Below are 19,092 nucleotides of genomic sequence, written 5' to 3'. Positions count from 1 at the left end.
AGCCTCTAAGCCTGGAAAGTGGAGGAGGACAGTCTAAAGCCCCTGTGCATTTTTAAAATTGGATATATAAGTCACCTGCACTTAGCTGAGCTTTCTGTTCATTTGTTTTACTGTTTTTTTTTTTTTTAAAGATTTATTTATTGATTATATGTAAGTACACTGTAGCTGTCTTCAGCCACTCCAGAGGAGGGAGTCAGATCTTGTTACGGATGGTTGTGAGCCACCATGTGGTTGCTGGGATTTGAACTCCGGACCTTTGGAAGAGCAGTCGGGTGCTCTTACCCACTGAGCCATCTCACCAGCCCTTGTTTTACTGTTATTTAGGTTTCTTGAGACAGGGTTTCTCAGTGTAGCCTTAGCTGTCCTGGAACTCACCTCCCAAGTGCAGGGATTAAAGCCGTGTGTTACCACAGTGCTTTCTGTTCATTTGTGCTCCTGGGAAAGGAGTCAAAATTGATAAACATCTAAATGAAGTCAGGAAGTCACAGAAACTCTATTCTCTGCCACTAACTAAAGCAAAGCTAGAGAAAGCAAGTGTGAAAAGGAGAAAATTGGTGTTCATAAAATAGGATATGGAAACACTGGGGAAGTACCTATTAGACCCTTTTGTTATTTTTTGTGGTTGTTCTGTCCATCAGAGTCTCAAAGACAACTAGGATGCAAGGACACAGAAAACAAAAACTGCATTGGGCTGTGGAACCCATAGAATGACAGCTTTTTTTTTTTTTTTTTTTTTTTGGTTTTTCCAGACAGGGTTTCTCTGTGTAGTCGTGGCTGTCCTGGAACTCACTCTGTAGCCCAGGCTGGCCTCGAACTCGAACTCAGAAATCCGCCTGCCTCTGCCTCCCGAGTGCTGGGATTAAAGGCGTGCGCCACCACGCCCAGCGAATGACAGCTTTAAGAAAGCTTTTTTTGTTTTTTTGTTTTTTTTTTAAAAAAAAAAGGCAGTATAGGAAAACATATTCCAGGATCCTCCTGACACAGACACTGACCTCAAGGCTTCCTGAAGTAGATTCTTTCATTACTCATAGTAGCTTCCTGGGATAAAATACATGGCAATGCTTAGTAAGATTTTGACCGATACATGTTTCTTTTAAGTTAACTCTAAAGATCTTGGTCAGGTTTAGAATACACTTTTCAATGTCTAATTATGCATAGCCTATGCTGGAAAGAATTTAGATACAAGGAGACTTGCAGAGAAGAGCATTTACAGTCTTGCCAAAGAACTGAAAACGACAAACAGGCAGTGCTCTGGGATTCAGGCTGTAACTTGGGCATGAGAGGAAAGGATTGGTGGGACACTACGTGTCTTTGTGTCCCAGCTTACCACTAAACACAGCCTCAGAAAACACTGTTGGGATAATCTCTGCCCTCACTTGGAAGAAAGGAAATCTAAAGAGGCATCATAGGAGAAAATCAACCAGCCCCATGTCAGAAAATACTTTTATTAAGTTTTGTGTTTGCTTCATGATCAGAATAGAAAAATACTACTATGAACTTAAATGGGTTCTGGATCACCTTCTCTTTGAGCAGGATGGGGGGAGGTGGGGCAGCGAGGAGAACACACATTCAAATCAGCCCAAGAGCCCACCATTATGAGGCTCTCCATGGTCATGTAGGACAGATGTACGTGCACAGAGTGCTGTGGCTCAGGTTCTGCTGGAAGCCAAACAATACTAGACGGTCCACACAAGGTGCTCTGGCCACGATGACCACAGAAGAGAACTTGAGATCATTAGGAAGCTGTTAGAAACACCAAGATGGGGACAGCCTTGCCCCTCCCTACAACAAAAGGAAAGAGTCTCCTGCTGATGATCCCGCTTTAAAGATGGTGCCACTGGCCTCAGGTAGGTGCTCAGTGCCCAAATGTCTGCACTGAGGAAAAACCACACAAACCTTTCCCAGGTCAGCTGGACCTACCACTTTTCACAAGTGTGGCTGAAGTACCAGATGGATATGTGTTGTCACCAAGCTGGAATTCTTGTACTTCAGATCCTGTCCATACTAAAGGCAAAAAGAAAGAAACTGTTAAAAGACCAATGAATAGGGCTGGAGAGATGGCAGGGCGGGTAAGGGCATTAGCTACTCTTCCAGAGGGCCTAGCTTCAATTCCCAGCATCACGTGACAGACAGCTCACAACTATCTGTAACTCACGTTCCAGTGGCTCTGACTCCCTCACACAGGCATACAGGCAGGTCAAACAGCATTGGACATTTAAAAAAAAAACAAAGACTAGTGACTAACAACTGTTAGCTTGGACTCTGTATTTTAGATGTCTCTTGATTCCAAAGAACCAGAAGACTATCTTCCTTAGGAAAGAAGCTTTGGGGCCTGGGAAGATGGTTCAGTGGGTAAAATACTTGCCACTCAAGCATGAGGACCAGCACCCATAGGAGAAATGGGTTTCCTGGGGTAAGCTGGCTAGCTGCTCTAAGCAAACTGAAGAGCTTTGGGTTCAAGTGAAAGACTCTCCAGTATAATAATGTGTAAAGTTAGGAAGACACGTAACATCATCAGCTTCCGGTCTGCACACACACACACACACACACACACACACACACCCCTGAACATTTGTGTATACACAAAGATGAATATACAGATGCAGAACACATATACACAGAACCTTTCTACCTACTGGAGGTCAGAAAAGCATTCCCATGGACACACCCTTAAATTCAGTTTTCTACATCTTCTAGGCCTACAAAGACCAATGCATCCCTCTCTGGGTGGGGAATCCAGCCCTCAGCAGTAATACCTGGAGAAGGTGGCCAGCGTGAGCATCTCAAGCAGCAGCTCTGAGCCACAAAAGAAGAGCAAGATACTGTTCATGATAGCTTCTAGGCGGAGCACGTAGGTCTGCAGCAGCAGGTAATAGGAAGCCATCATAGCAGATGGGAAGGTCAAGGCCACACTAATGCCAAGGGGCATCTTTCGCTGGCAGAGGTTTCCCTTTGTACCTATAAAAAAAAAAAAAAAAGCCCCACAGTCAACCTCAAAATGGTAACTGCTTTTCCTGGCTTCAGCCTGTTTTGTTTTTTTCTCAACCTCAGGAAGTGTCTGGTGTGACAGATGGACAGAACAGAGATGTCATATTTAAATAGTTTATTAATTTATTGCTTATTTTCTGTGTATGAGTGTGCACCGTGTATATGTGCCTAGCCTGATGCCTGTGGAGGTCAGAACACATCAGATTCTCTGGAGCTGTAGTTACAGAGGGTGTGAGCCACCATGTGATGCCAGACCTTGAACCCTGGGTCTCTGGGAAAGTAGCCAGTGCCCTTAACCACTGAGTTATTTCTCTAGCAGGGAATATCATTTTTAAAACTTAAGTCCTGGGGGCTGGAGAGACGGCTCAGTGGGTAAGAGCACTGACTGCCCTTCCAGAGGTCCTGAGTTCAATTCCCAGCAGCCACATGGTGGCTCACAACCATCTGTAATGGGAGGGATCCGATGCCCTCTTCTGGTGTGTCTGAAGAGATGGAGAGTGTACTCACATACATAAAATAAACAAATCTTTAATAAATAAACAAACTAACTTAATTCCCACTGACCTAAAACTTTGAAGCTCCAGGGCATTACATGATTAAAGTCATTTACTCCAGAGACTCTGCTTCCATTCTGACTCTACCAGGGAACAGTGGGATTCTGTATCAAGAAAAAAAATTGGAGAGGCAGAGACAAGTAGGTCTCTTGATTTTGAGGCCAGCCTGGTCTACATTGAGAGTTCCAGGACAGGCAAGGCTACATAAAGAGACCCTGTTTCAAAAAAGAAAAAGACAAAAAAAAGTAACAGAGCCAGTCATGGGAACACACACCTATAATCCCAGCACGCATAATGTCAGAATTGAGAGTTCAAGATCATCCTGGTCTCCTTGCTTCAAAAAGTCAAAACCAAATTGTGTATGTGTGTGTGTCTGTGTGTATACATATATCCATGTGTATACACATAGTAATTTATATGTGTATATGTAAAATATGTATAGCTATAATATACATGTATATGCAAATGTGTATGTACATTAAAACTTCAATTAATATGTACAATAATTTAAGTGCATTAAAAATATCTGTTCTTTAGGGCTACAGAGATGGACCACTGGGTGGTTAAGAGCACTTGCTGATCTTCCTGAGGGCCCAGGTTCACCCACATGGCAGCTCAACAGTCTATAACTGTAGTTCCAGAAGATCTGATGCCCTTTTCTTCTTCTTTTTTTTTAACTTTTAATTCTCACTTGTGTGTTTGTGTGTGCCCACAAAGGCCAAAAGACAACATTGGATCCCCAAAGCTGGAGTTACAGGCAGTTGTGAGTTACCTGATGTGGATGCTGGGAACTAAACTGGGGTCCTCCTGCAAAAGCAGGAGGTCTAAAAGTCCTTTTAGACCTCTGAGCCATCTCTAACCCAAGACCTTCTTCTGACCTCTGTGGGCACCAGACATACATGTAGTATACAGGCACACATACAGGCAAAATATCCATCAGCATAAAATAATGACTTTTAATTAAAAATATGTATTTCAAAAGCCAAATATGGATACTGTGCTGTATAAATCTGACTAATGCCAATATGTAAAAAAAAAAAAAAAAAAAAAAAATTTTAACCTTATTTTTCTTGCTTTTCTTTACTAGGTTTGAGCACGTTGGCAAGTGTTGTTATTGCTTTGGTGTTTTGGTTTTTTTTTTTTTTAGCTAGGATCTATTTAAGATCTATTTAACTATGCATCCCTGTCTGCTCTGGAAATCATTATGTCTAATTGAATGCATAGCCATCCCCTTGCCTCTGCCTGTGGGTACTGGGATTAAAGGCATGTGCCACCATGCTCACCTTAGCAAGGTTTTTGGTCCTCTATAATGACTTTTGTGAATTGACTGTTAGTATCCCTTACCATTCTCTCCCTTGGGTTTGTATTTTCACACTAGGATGATATGTTCTAAGTAATCAGCAGTTTTGCTCTGTTCTCTGGTGTCTAGAAACTTCTAGAGAAATCCTTGTTTAGAGAAGCAGAGGGGATCTCGAGCTCTTTAGGAATGTACTGCTTTCCTCTCTCAGAGCAAGGAGAAGACGCAGGCACTCTTGTGGCACTCGGGCAGCTGGGAGGAATGGTCTAAGATCAGTGCTACTGCCCGCTTCTAGCCTCACTCACAAACACACAGGTAAACCTTGACCTAAAATACGAAGCGGCAGCTTGAAGCCTCAGGGAGGAAGCAATGGTATATACATTACCAGATCCACTCTGATAGTGAGCCTAGGTTCTTTGTCTTGTTAATCAAGTTACAGGCTCCAGCATGTCTCATAAGCAGTGGAAAAATTTTCTGAACAACACTCACCAAAAAACAATCGTATGACTTCAATGCCAAGATGAAGCAGCAGCATCACCACATCCAGGACTAGGTTGGCTGTTGGGTACGGCAACAGGAGCCCTACAGGAGGGAAAGCCAGAGTATGCAAACACCACCTAACTAACGGTCAGCCCCAAGGCCACACACCCGGGACAAGGATACCAGTTTTAACCTCTCACAAATCAGCAAGGTATAGATTGTTACAGCTACAGTCTCCAAGTCCTGACTCTGCCAAATGACTGAATTATAATGGTACACAGATCGGAATATCTTAGTAAAGAGAGATGGGGAAAGAGTTGGGATGGAGAAACCCACATTTCTCAAACTCAAGTCTTGCTGAAAGACATCCTATTTGATCATTCTAAAGCCATTAGTTGGAGAGATTTCTGCCTTGCAATGGAGATGCCGCTGGGACCAGAAGATAGAAGGTTCTTGGAGTATGCTAACGTGGAAAAGGGCTGCTGGGGCAGAGGCAGCTAGGCCCAGGCTTACCTTTGTACAGGAAAATAAGGAGCTCCAGCAGGAAATAGGTAGCATAGTACCACCCATTCAGAAAGAACAGGACTTCCAGGGGGGTTGAGGACAATCTTTTATCTGAAAAAAAAGCAACACAAAGAATGGGCAGGGCAGCTGGAGCTCTATTCCGTTCTGTGTGATGGTTCTTGGTAATCTGAAGACATCACAAGGTTATTGTGAATGAGGGAGAAACTTCTGATTGCTAATGAAGTGAGTGTTGGTGTGGCGGGAACTGCCTTCAACCTCCTTTCTCAGGAATCACTTTGACATCGACTTCTCTGACAATTCAGCTATAATCACAGCTGAGAGGCACCTCAAATATTCAACCCTGTCACTTCTGAAGGGGAAATTGAGGCACAGAAACTAATTCTGTCCAAGGCCGGAGGATTCATAACTGAGCCATCCCAGAATAGGGCCAGCCGGGGATTTTTAAGAGTACAGTATCCGAGTACCCATGCAGGCACTCGGGGTGATCAGAGCAACCCAAGCCCGATTTAAGACAGGTGAAGAGTAAGACCCCAACTTTTAGAAATGGAAGATTGGGTCGAGTTCTGGAGACAGAGAGGTGGAGGGGGCTGTCAGGTACCCGTGGGAAAAGGGGCAGAGACACACACCTCCAGAGTCTCACCTCGCGGCGCCATGTTCAGTCCCCATGGAAACTGCGTACACTGCAGCGCCTGGAGCAATGCGGCGCTGCCGGAAGCGCGGCACCGAGCCGCCCGGTCTTCTGGCCGCTCTGCCTGCCGGTGCTACTCTATGGTTACTCCACCGGCCGCGCCCATGCACGGAACAGCGCCCGCCGTCAACCACCTACAGTGGTCTAGGGGGAGGATGGGGTTTTAAAGGACGGCAGAGAGAGACCAGAACACCTCTCCAGCTGAACTCTCTCCATCCCCGGCGTCATGGCGTTGGTCGTTAGTGGCCCGGTGTGGCCGAGTAGTTGGAGGATCGGCCCTGCGCCCACCATTCTCTTTTCTACTGCATGTGTTTTTAAAAAAGCACCCCATGCCACTGTCGTGCACAAGGCTTACCTTCGGCCGATGTAAACACCAAAACCGTTGAAGATAGAATGTCCTTTCTAGGAGTACAAGGGAAAACAGCGGTGCTATAATGTGATTCTCCTGCAACCCAAAGAGTGCAAGGGTGTTGAAAGGAGACAGCGTCTGCCCAGTTGGAAATTGAGAAATGTTTCCGACAAGCTTGCGCTATGAACGAACCCTGGCTGCAATTCGAAGCAAGGGCATGTTGTTACAGGTAGTGGGTGGAAGAGTAAGATTTCTGAAAAGACTCGGATTAACTCAGCTGCCCTTAGAGTATGGCAGTCAAACAACAAATAACGGGAGAGAGTAAGTAACCTGTAATGAAAGTGCTATTTCCCTACCTAGTAGGAGTGTGGATAAAGGCAGTAATTGTTGCTTCTCAAAGACTAAAGCAGTTCCTCACTCCGGGAGACTAATTTAAGTAGAAGCCTCCCTCCATCACTCCCCACCTCCACCTCTGCTCTCCTTCCTCCTTCACTTCTGCTTATGCCTTCCACTGCCTTATTCAGGTCTGGTTTAGTTTGGCTAGACAGGTCTCCTATGTAGGCTAGGCAGGCCTCAAATTCTCCTGCCTCTGCTTCCCGTCCAGTACTGGGGTTTCAAGTGGGTGTCACAATGTTCTGGCAGGTCTTAAATGGAATTCTAAGTTCCCACTACAGGACCAGGCCAAGGTGAGGTGATGGAGAAAGCCCTGGTCCCTGCACCCCATCTGAACTACCTTTATACACACCCCTGCTCTGAGCCTCAGAGGAAAGGAGGGTGGACCAGTTGCTTGTTTCTGTAAATAATGGGTCTTAAATCACTCTGCCTAAACATTTTGATATTGTATACACATATAGCTCTCATGCTACAGTGAAAGTTTACCCATTGTCAACAGAGATGATATAATCTATAGCCTTAATATCACCTGGTTGGTTAAGAAAATGATGCTGTTTCATGTCAGGATGCCACAACAACATAGGTACCAAAAGTGGACACAGACTAAGTCAGTAACCTGCAGGAACCTTAGAATATGCAGCTGGGTCTCCTGCCCTCTGGGGTCTAACCCAAAGCATGGGGCTGCTAAGCAAACACTCCCCACTGAGCTTTATCTATAGCCATGCTCTTACATACTTTTCTTTAGTAAGCCACAAATAAAACTGAGCCCCAGGCTGGAGAGACGGCTCAGTGGTTAAGAGCACTGACTGCTCTTCCTGAGGTCCTGAGTTCAATTCCCAACAACCACATGGTGGCTCACAACCATCCGTGGCAGGGCGGTGGTGGCTCACGCCTTTAATCCCAGCACTTGGGAGGCAGAGGCAGGCAGATTTCTGAGTTCGAGGCCAGCCTGGTCTACAGAGTGAGTTCCAGGACAGCCAGGGCTACACAGAGAAACCCTGTCTCGAAAAACCAAAAACAAAAAACAAAAAAACCCAACCATCTGTGATAGGATCTGATGCCCTCTTCTGGTGTATCTGAAGACAGCTACAGTGTACTCATATACATAAATAAATAAATAAATAAATAAATAAATAAATCTTAAAAAAAGAAAAACAAAACTGAGCCCTCTACAGAGGAATAAAATTTCACTGTGGTAAGTTGACCTATTTAATTGCCTAAGTACTCAATATCAAGGCCTCTCAGGGCCATGCACCATTGACTAGAAGTACAGGGACTTTTAGGACCCAAGGCAAATTTATTCCACTCCATTGATCTTGCTAAATTAACACATTATGATGGCTATTCTTGGTTGTCAACTCGATCACATCTGTAATTGACTAAAACTCAAAGGGCCTTGGATTTTTTTTTCTTCATTAAATCATTTGAAGTGAGAAGATCCACTTATTTTTTCCCATTTTTATTGTTTTTTGAGATTATAATATAATTACATCATTTCTTCCTTTTCCTCCTCCAAGCCATCCAATATACCCCTCTCTTTGCTCTTTCAAATTCATGGCTTCTTTTTTCTTTCTTTCTTTCTTTCTTTCTTTCTTTCTTTCTTTCTTTCTTTCTTTTTATTTTTTTTTTAAGATTTATTTTTTTAAAGATTTAATTATTTATTATATGTAACTGTAGCTGTTTTCAGACACTCCAGAAGAGGGTGCCAGATCTCATTACAGATGGTTGTGAGCCACCATGTAGTTGCTGGGATTTGAACTCAGGACCTTCGAAGAGCAGTCAGTGCTCTTAACCACTGAGCCATTTCTCCAACACCCAATTTATTTATTTATTATGTACATTGTTTTGCCTACATATGTGTCAGTGTGCCAGAAGAGGGCACCAGACTTCATTATAAATGGTTGTGAGCCACCATGTGGTCGCTGGGAATTGAATTTAGGACCTCTGGAAGAGCAGTCTGTGTCAGAGCTCTCATGGTTCAGCCCCCCTCCCCCATGACTTCCTTTTCATTCATTATTGTTACAGGAATATATGTACATGCATATACATATATATTTCTAATTATAACCTTCTTGATCTGTAAAATATTATTTGTATGTATCTTTTCTGGGCTGACCATTTTGTATTAAATAACTAACTCCTGTACTCTTCCATGAGGAAGATTATTCCTTTAATTTAAAACAACTTTTAAGGGCTGGAGCGATGGCTCAACAGTTAAGAGCACTGACTGCTCTTTGAAGGTCCTGAGTTCAAATCCCAACAACCACACTGTGGCTCACAACCATCTGTAATGAGATCTGGCGCCCTCTTCTGGAGTGTCTGAAGACAGCTACAGTGTACTTACAAATAATAAATAAGTAAATAAATAAATCTTTTTTTAAAAAAAACAACTTTTAAATTTAAATATGTCAGGAGTCTGTCGGGGAGCTGGGAGTCACCTAAGCCCACTGATTCTCTGGGTCTCAACCTGCTCTACCTTACCAAACTTCCTGGCATGGTTTTATATCCTGCAATTGGATATCCTGGAACGGGAGTTACAGATGTTTCTGAATTTCCATGTGGGTGCTGGGAATGGAATCTAGGTTCTCCAAAAGAGCAGTTAAATATTGTGAGCCTGATTCATTCCTCTGTATCTATGGATGAATTTCATTCCTAATGTTTTATTGGGTCTTACATTCAAGAGAGAAATTGGTCTATAGCTTTACATTTATTTATTTATTTATTTATTTATTATATGTAAGTACACTGTAGCTGTCTTCAGACATTCCAGAAGAGGGCGCCAGATCTCGTTGCGGATGGTTGTGAGCCACCATGTGGTTGCTGGGATTTGAACTCTGGACCTTCGGAAGAGCAGTCGGGTGCTCTTACCCACTGAGCCATCTCACCAGCCCCCCTTTTTTTTTTTTTTAAATATTTATTTATTTATTATATGTGAGTACACTGTAGCTGTCTTCAGACACTCCAGAAGAGAGCATCAGATTTTGTTACGGATGGTTGTAAACCACCATGTGGTTGCTGGGCTTTGAACTCAGGACCTTTGGAAGAGCAGTCGGGTGCTCTTAACCGCTGAGCCATCTCACCAGCCCTAGCTTTACTTTCTTGTAACATTATGAAATTGGGTATTAAGGTTAAGTTACCCTCCTAAAATGATACAAAGCTCTGAGAGTGTAGCTCAGTGACACAGCGATTGCCTGGCATCTGTGAAGCCCTGGGTTTGATCCTCAGCCACAAAGAAGGCGTGAGACAAGGGAGAAGAAATAGCAGCATTGCTGGCCATGGTGGTGGATGGCTGTTCCATCAGTACACAGGAGGCTGAGCTGGGATGGTCTGACTGTTTCAAAATGAACAAAGAGATGACTAGGCAGTTAGGAGCCCTGATACCTTTGCAGATGACTGAAGTCTGGTAGCTCACATCCACATGCAGACACATCCACCAACACATAACTAAAAATAACAATAAAGACAAATCTTTTTTGTTTTGTTTTGTTTTTTTTTTGTTTGTTTGTTTGTTTTGGTTTTTCAAGACAGGGTTTCTCTGTGTAGCCCTGGCTGTCCTGGAACTCACTCTGTAGACCAGGCTGGCCTCAAACTCAGAAATCCATCTGCCTCTGCCTCCTGAGTGATGGGATTAAAGGCATGCGCCACCATGCCTGGGCAAGACAAATCTTTAAAAAAAAAAAACAAATAAATGAGCAAAAGTTATACTTTTTTCTAGCCTTTGGAAGAGATTAAGCACGGTAGGTATCGTTTCTTAAATATTTGTGAAATTTCACTGGTAAAGACAAATCTGAAAATTTTCATGTGAAAATTCTACTTTTTGAATAAGGTTGAGATACACTTGGTTTTTTTGTTTTTCCAGGAGCTTTCCATTCTTTAAAATAAAACTTCAAATATGGCTGTGAAGTTTCTCACACATTCACTGTGGTGTTTATTATTTGTAGTAGCCTTTTAGTGTCCTGATGCCATTTGTATTTTGGAATTGTTTTGCTTTGAGACACTAGGAACTGAACCCAGGACTCATGAGACTCCTCTGAATCCTAACAGAGTAACTCCATCTTACAGCAAGCCGCCAGTTAACTTTCCCATGTGTCAGAGAGCAGCAAAGCAGCCATCCTTCCCACTGTAGGACAGTGCTTGCTGAGACCAGCAGATCCCAGAACTATCCCAATCTCTGGTTTTGTTTGAGCCTGCAATCACATCTAGCACTTTAACACTAGGTAGCGCTCTGAACCTAGATTTGCAGTCATTTACTGCACTTTTCCTTTAAAAAAAAAAAAAAAAAACATGTTTGTGTATGCATCATGTGTGTGTGAGTGCATGATGGGTGGGATAGCCCATGCAACCACTAGAATGTGGAGGTTAAGCGATGATTTTTTTAAAACATATTTCTATTGATCATTTGGAAATATCACATAATGCACCTTGATCACCTTCACTTCCCAGTCCTCCCAGGCCCACCCACCACCCTGCTAGGCTTCCTAATCTTACCTTCATTTCGCACTTGGTAAATTCCTGTGCCTTCTCTTTCCCTGTGTTTAATGCATGCCAGGTCTCTCTCTTGTCTTAACATAGCTAAAGCACAACTTTCAGGAGTCAGTTTTCACCATCTTGTGGGCCTCAGTTGCGCAGCCAGTTCATCATTTAGACCCACATATAATAGGCCTTTCTGGGCCATCAAAATTGCTCACTCCATGGGTTTATTACCAATCCTGATAGCTGAGTTCAGTCCCAAGATTGGCGTGATGAGAGGAGAGATTCATCTCCTGAAAGCTGTCCTCTGCTCACCACCACGCGTGAGATGCCCCCGGCATGTTCCCATACCCGTAGCATGTACTCACACACGGTATGCACGCACAAACACCAAATAAGTAAACTAATTAAAAACACGTATGAATTTCCTCCAGGAAATGGGGCTGATGACTTCAGAAAAATGCAGCTGCCTGTGGGTCTCCAAAGGTGACCCTTAATGAACTCCTTTCGTTCAAGATGAACTTGAGGACCAAACATTGTGACACATGCCTTTAATCTTAGCACTCAAGAGGCAGAGGCAGGCAGATCTCTGTGAGTTCAATGCCAGCCTGGTCTACATAGCAGGTTCTGGGGGATCCAGAGCTATAGTAGAAAGACCCTGTTTAAAAACAAACCAAAAAAGATGAACCAAATAAATTCTTGGAGTTGATGGGGCAAATGTTGTTTTACATATCCATGGAACAGTCACACAGCACAGAACCTCAGGATGAGTCAGTGCGCTGTATTCCTGAGGCCCTGACTTTATCAGTTCTCATTTCCTGTCTGGCCAAATAACCACTGTGCAGAGCCAGCAACAGTATCAGGAGGCCTCAGAAAATGAGACTCCAAAATGAAGGTCTCAAAAGCAAAATGTCTCTTTAGCCCTCTCTTCTCTCTCACACCCTTCATCGTGACCCCCAAGGCAGGACACAGAAACTAGAATTTTCTTCCTCAAGATAGACCACAGAAAGCAGAACTGCTTTTCCCCAAAGCCAGCTATAAAGCAGAAAAAGAATCTTCTCACTACCCCTAGCCTTTCCTTGTCACAGCTGTCATGAAACTACGACCCTTGCTCCAGAGGCCTTCCTTGCTCCTTAGCTGGGAGAAAGGAATGCAACAATGGAGACTCAGAATGACAGGCCTTGCTGTGTTTCTGCCCCAGGCTATTTCTGTTACTCAGGCCTGTCACGTCCCGTTAATCACATTTCTGCATTTTGTCCCTACTCCATTGCACTTAAGAGCAAAACTCGATAGCACATTAGGAACTTTGGGTTTCCAATCCAAAGGCTCTTGTGCTGTGCATTAACTGGTTGGTCTCTGGTTTGTTTGTTTGTTTGTCACAAATGTGATAGACAAGACCCTTTAAGATGGAAAAGAAAGGTGTCCTCCTATTTTCCCTCCCAGTACAGTTACTTCTATTTCCTTGTCTATGAAAGTGTGTTTCAGCTGCATGCTTTAGGCCTGTTCTTGACGAACACGGGATTCTGAATGTTCTCTCTGCTTTACAATGACAAAGCTGTCGTGAGCTCACTTCTGACCTGGGAACTCCTGAGTACAGCTGGTTACAAGTCCTCTGCGTGTGTGGTGTGGTTTTTGCTCTCGGGGTTGGATTGTGGTTAACAAGGGTAGAACTATGCTCAGCATCTGAAAGGCCCTGGGTTAGAAGCCTGCACCAAAACCCAGCAGCAAGCAGCACATTTGCTCTCTCTCGTTGTTAGCTGTAGTATGACTGTAATATACTGAGATAGGGTCTTTTTTTTTTTTTCTCACTGTGTCTGCCTAGCTGGTCTAAGAAATATGTATACCAGACAGGCTGTGAACTCACAGAGATCCACTTACCTTCCCCAAGTGCTGAGGTTAAAGGTGTGTGCTACGATGCCTGACCAGATATAAACTTAGTTGTTGTGGTGAACTTATTAGGCATCTCAAATATATACTTATCTACTTATCTTTTACCAAATCGTGGGCATCCTTGACTGTTATTTAAGATTCCTGTCTGTTCTTTTCTTTCTCTTTGCCTCCTATGTTCTAATTACATTTATGTTAGACAGTCTTAACATTACCTAACTAGTTCCTGAAACCAGGCTGTCCTAGTTCTCTTATTTGTTCCGTGGCTTGGATAATTTGTCTGTCTTCCACTTCACTGATCATTACTATACCTCCTCTTACCATTCAGTTTGAGGGAGGATAGAAAGCAAAGGCTAAGGGGAAATGAGAAGAAAAAGAAGGCTTCCACACCCACACACCCTCATCTGGTGGAGAATACTGGCATGGCGGGCTTGTTTGTAAACTCAGCATTCAGGAGGCAGAGACAGGAGGACTGAAAGTTCAGGCGCAGCAAGATGAAACTATGGATAAGGATTCCTTTCACCAAGACTGACGACCTGACTTCATCCCTGGGACCCACATGATTAAAGAAAACCAACTTCTCAAGTCGTCCTTTGCCCTTCATGCAACACATACACACACACAGACACAAAGTAAAATAAAAAAAAAAAAAACTCAACAAACTGGAAGGGGGTACCAAAAAGAGTGCCCACAGGCACAACACCCCTTTTAACCGAGGGTAGCTCCTACTTGTTTGTTTGGGGGTTGTTTGTTTGTTTGTTTTTGTTTTTTGTTGTTGTTTTTGTTTTTTGTTTTTCGAGACAGGATTTCTCTGTGTAGCCCTGGCTGTCCTAGAACTCACTCTGTAGACCAGGCTGGCCTCAAACTCAGAAATCCGCCTGCCTCTGCCTACCAAGTGCTGGGATTAAAGGCGTGCTCCACCACTGTACGGTTAGCTCCTACTTGTAATCTCACAGCTCAAGATGCTAAAGCAAGAATAGCTGGAGTTTGAGGCTAGCCTATACTGCACAAGACTCTCAAAAAAACAACCAGAGAGAGAGGCTGGTGAGATTGCTCAAAAGGTAAAGGTATTTGCTATCAACCTGGTGAATTCCATCCCTGGGACCTATGTAAAGGGTGGAGAGGCCTGACTACCCCATCTTTTTCTGTTTGTTAAGTTTGTTTTGGTTTTAAGACAGGGTTTCACTATATAGCCCTGGATATCCTTGAACTCACTCTGTAGACCAGGTTGGTTTTGAATTCAGAGAGATCTGCCTGCCTCTGCCTCTTGAATGCTGGAATTGAAGGCAATCGTTAGATCTTTTTTTTTTTTTTTTTTTGGTTTTTCGAGACAGGGTTTCTCTGTGTAGCCCTGGCTGTCCTGGCACTCACTTTGTAGACCAGGCTGGCCTCGAACTCAGAAATCAGCCTGCCTCTGCCTCCCGAGTGCTGGGATTAAAGGCGTGCGCCACCACGCCCGGCTGATCTTAAGCTGTCCAAATATTCAAAATAAGCTTAAGCTGGACTATCAGGGGATTTCAGGTGGTTAGGTAAAAACCAGCTTTTCTCAGAAACTTGTGAAACATACATACACATAGAACATACATGTATATGTTACTGTAGTTTTTAGGGTCACAGCCTGGAAATTCCAGGCTGTGGCATTCATCCTTAGTACACCAACTAAAGAGACAGTTAGTAATGAAATAGAGATTTATTCAGTGTGACTACACTGGCAAGAGGAGCAAAAATAACGGGTCCTGTGATTCCCCTGTCAAAAGGCCATTTTCCAGGTTCTCGATGTTTAGGTTTAAAGAGAGCAGGAGAGCTTGTGTAACTATGCAGTCCTGGTCAAGGTGTGTCGTCCTTCCCATCAGTGACTCATCACTGCTCGCTTTAGTCTGCTCTTCAAATTGGACTGTCCAAAACCTTTAGGGAGGCACATTTTTCAAGCTAGCACCAGCACTGCAGATTTCCCCCTCCCCCAGCATAGGATTCCTAGAGAAATTTAGTACTTTGGAACCTATTGTTTAAATAATCTGATAATCAAAGGGACGGGTACAAGTGTCTGTTTAGACTATGTTGTCCCTTTCCGGATGATTCAGGGCTTGAACATGCTGAGCACACACTTTACCACCAAGCTACAGTCTCCCCTCTCTCTGAGACTGTTGAGAAAGCAATATTTGTGTTTTTATCTGTTTCCTGGCTAGGGCACTGGCCAGCTAGAAGCAACTCCATTCTTCTAAAAATAGAACTAGATAAACACCTTTTTTCCTATTTTCTTTCCTTCTCTTTCTCCCTTTCTTTCTCTTTTTCTCTTTCTTTCTTTCCTCTTTCTTTCTTTTCTTTTCTTTTTTTTTTGGTTTTTCGAGACAGGGTTTCTCTGTATAGCCCTGGCTGTCCTGGAACTCACTCTGTAGACCAGGCTGGCCTCGAACTTAGAAATTCGCCTGCCTCTGCCTCCCAAGTGCTGGGATTAAAGGCGTGCGCCACCATGCCCGGCTCTTTCTTTCTTTTCTTTTCTCTTTTCTTTTCTTTCTCTCTCTCTTTTCTTTTCTTTCTCTCTCTTTTCTTTTCCTTTCCTTTCTGAAAAGGGTTTCTTGTGTCCCAGACTGGCTTCCAACTATATAACAGAGGTTGACTGTGAACTTTTGATCCTTCTCTCAAAGTGACTGGATTACAGGAAAGGGCCCACCATATCTAATTTATGCAGTGCTGGGGACCAGGGATCAAACCCAGGGCTTTGGGCATGCTCAACAAGCACTGTCCTCAGGTACATCAGGAAAAGCTTATTTCCTAACAACACTAAACATTATCTATCTATCTATCTATCTATCTATCTATCTATCTATCTATCTATCTATCTACCTACCTACCTTTCTGTATGTGGGTCAAAGGGACGAGTACATAGCTTGTAGGAGTTAGTTCTCTCCTTCCACACAGAGGTCCTGGACATGGCTCTAACTCAGGTCTTCATGTCTGGCTAAAGGTTCCTTTACTTGTTGAGCCATCTTGCTGGCCTGGTGGCTTGTCACTTAAAGGCTTCATTTAGTCCTTATCTCACTCATAAGTGTCCCGGTGCTTGTAATCTTATTGTTCTGAGTTGTTCAGCTGGTACCTGCTTGGAGAGTTCTGATGTAACTTGTTTGTTGTTGCTGCTGCAGTCTTTGTCTTTGGTGGCCTCCTGTACACCACCACTGGGGATTGAATGCACAGCCCCCTTCGCATGCAAGGCACATGCGATGCTACTGTGGTGGTTTGAATATGATTGGCCCAGGAAGTGGCACTATTAGGTGTGGCCTTGTTGGAGGCAGTGTGTCACTGTGGGGATGGGCTTTGAGACCCTCCTCTTAGCTGCTTGAAGACAGTCTCTTCCTGGTTACCTTTGGATCAAGACCTTGAGGCCGAGATGCTCCTTCTCCAGCACCATTTCTGCCTGGATAGGCTGCCATGGCTCCCATCTTGATAATAATGGACTGAACCTTTGACCCTGTAAGCTAGCCCCAATTAACTGTTAGCCTGGAACTATCTTTTAGACCAGGTTGGCCTCTAAATCACAGAAATCTGCCTCCCAAGTATTGGAATTAAAGGTGTGTACCACAATGTCTGGCAATTGATATATTTTATGCATATGTGTGAGTGCCTTTGTGTGTAAATGTGTACCTCGTATGTGCCAGTGCCAGCAGTAGCTGGAAGAACTGGATCCCTTGGGACTGGAATCACAAGGAGTTGTGAGCCACCTGGTGTGGAGCCAAATCCAGGTCCTCTGCAAGAGCAGCAAGTGCTCCTAACCGATGAGCCATCTTCCAGCCCTTCATACTCATCTCGGCCTCAAGGTTCTGACTACTAAACTCAGGACCTCTGGAAGAGCACGCAGTGCTCTTAACTGCTGAGTCATCTTTCCAGCCCAACTATTGTCCTTTGTAAGAGTCGCCTTGGTCATGGTGTCTCTTCACAGCAACGGAAACCCTAAGACAGCGACTGAGCTACACCCAGCCAGATTGCTGTTGTAGCTCCTCAGGAGTGCTTACCTTTATAGATCTCAGGCAAATAGCTGACTCCATGTTACTGGCTTAGTATAAAGGGCACAACTCAGAAGCTGGGTTGACTCACTCACCTATGAGCTCAGCACCCAGGAAGCGGAGGCAGGAAAATCAGCAAGACTTTGAAGCTAGCCTGAACTACACATTGAGTTTCAAGTTAGCTTGGGCTACAGAGATTCTGTCATAAAACAAAACAAAATATAAGACAACTCAGAAGATCAGTGGTGGGGTGAGACTTATGCCTTTCAATTCACTTGCTCTCTAAATTGTCCTTTAGGGCTTCTGAGGGGTGTTCTAGCACACGTGTATGACTGACTGATTATTGGTGGTTGGTGACTGGCTTCATCCTCCTTTCCTCCTTAGAGATCTGGGTGGGGTTGATAGCTCTAACCCTCTAATCACAGATTTCTCCAAGCAGCCAGCCCCCAAAGTGAAGCAAGTTAGGAGTCCCCGGATACCCTCAGCTCAGTAGCATCCAAAATGACACCACTTTGGATATTCTAAGAGTTTTAGGAGTTGAATGTCAGGAAACAGGGCAGAGACCAAATATATTTTATGGACCCTCCCCTACATAGCAAGTATCTATAAAATATACAGTGTCAAGGATTTGAAATAAGTGACTGAAGTAGCATTGTAGCAATTTTTCTTTGTAAACTGTTTCTGATTATTATGTTGCCTATTAGAAGGCTATAAATAAAGCCAGCATGGTGGTATCTGCCTGTCATGAGGCTGCGGCAGGAGGATCCTGAGCTCAAGGCGTTTGTACTTCATAGAAAAAATTGTCTTTAACAAAAAGGGAAGGGGCTACATAAGTAGATACAGATTGTCAAGGAGAAGGGGGACAAGAAACTCAAGCAGATTGGGGACCATAAGGAAGATTGTGGTATATTTCTTCTGGTTTCTGTGAGCACTATACACACACTCATGCACATACAATTAAATCTCAAAAACATCAAAAAAGCCGGGTGTGGTGGCGCACGCCTTTAATCCCAGCACTTGGGAGGCAGAGGCAGGCGAATTTCTAAATTCGAGGCCAGACTGGTCTACAGAGTGAGTTCCAGGACAGCCAGGGCTACATAGAGAAACCCTGTCTCGAAAAAAACCAAAAAAGAATAAAAAAATAAAATAAAAAAAACCCCAAACAAATCAGAGATATATTTGTCTTAGTCAGTGTTCTGTTGCTGTGAATAGACACTGACCAAGGTGACTCTTATAAAAGAATTTAATGGGACTTCCTTACAGTTTCAGAGGTTTAGTCCATTGTGGTGGGGAGCATGGATGCTAGAGAAGCAGCTGAGAGTTCATGACTTGGGTTTTTAAAACCTCAAAGCCTACCCCTAATGACACACTACCTCCAGCAAGGCCACACCATCTAATCCTTTCAAATAGTGCCACTCCCTGAGCATTCAAGTATAGGAGCCTATGGGGCCATTCTTATTTAA

The 19,092-nt window shown here is 43.7% G+C and overlaps 1 protein-coding gene across 2 annotated transcripts; it reads right to left on the bottom strand.

The window, feature by feature from the left end:
- Nucleotides 1-1,425: 1,425 nt before the first annotated feature.
- On the bottom strand, nucleotides 1,426-6,583 carry Tmem216 (transmembrane protein 216). Of its 2 annotated transcripts, XR_002377078.3 has the most exons (6): nucleotides 6,485-6,583; nucleotides 5,833-5,934; nucleotides 5,329-5,421; nucleotides 2,757-2,958; nucleotides 1,921-2,004; nucleotides 1,426-1,782 (listed from the first exon to the last, which is right to left on the bottom strand). XR_002377078.3 is itself a non-coding variant. In XM_021152066.3 (5 exons), the coding sequence occupies exons 1-5, from the start codon at nucleotides 6,495-6,497 to the stop codon at nucleotides 1,989-1,991; spliced, it is 426 nt and encodes a 141-aa protein (XP_021007725.1). In that variant the 5' UTR covers nucleotides 6,498-6,583; the 3' UTR covers nucleotides 1,426-1,988. The 2 variants fall into 2 exon arrangements, 1 of the variants encoding a protein (XP_021007725.1); XM_021152066.3 differs by having other exon boundaries at nucleotides 1,426-2,004.
- Between the last annotated feature and the right edge of the window lie 12,509 nt (nucleotides 6,584-19,092).

This window comes from Mus caroli, unplaced genomic scaffold, assembly GCF_978045245.1.
Source record: "Mus caroli unplaced genomic scaffold, Mus_caroli_1 scaffold_20, whole genome shotgun sequence".
NCBI classification, from domain to species: domain Eukaryota; kingdom Metazoa; phylum Chordata; class Mammalia; order Rodentia; family Muridae; genus Mus; species Mus caroli.
Note: the sequence above shows the minus strand (reverse complement) of the source record. Positions and strands in the feature narration are given on the sequence as shown.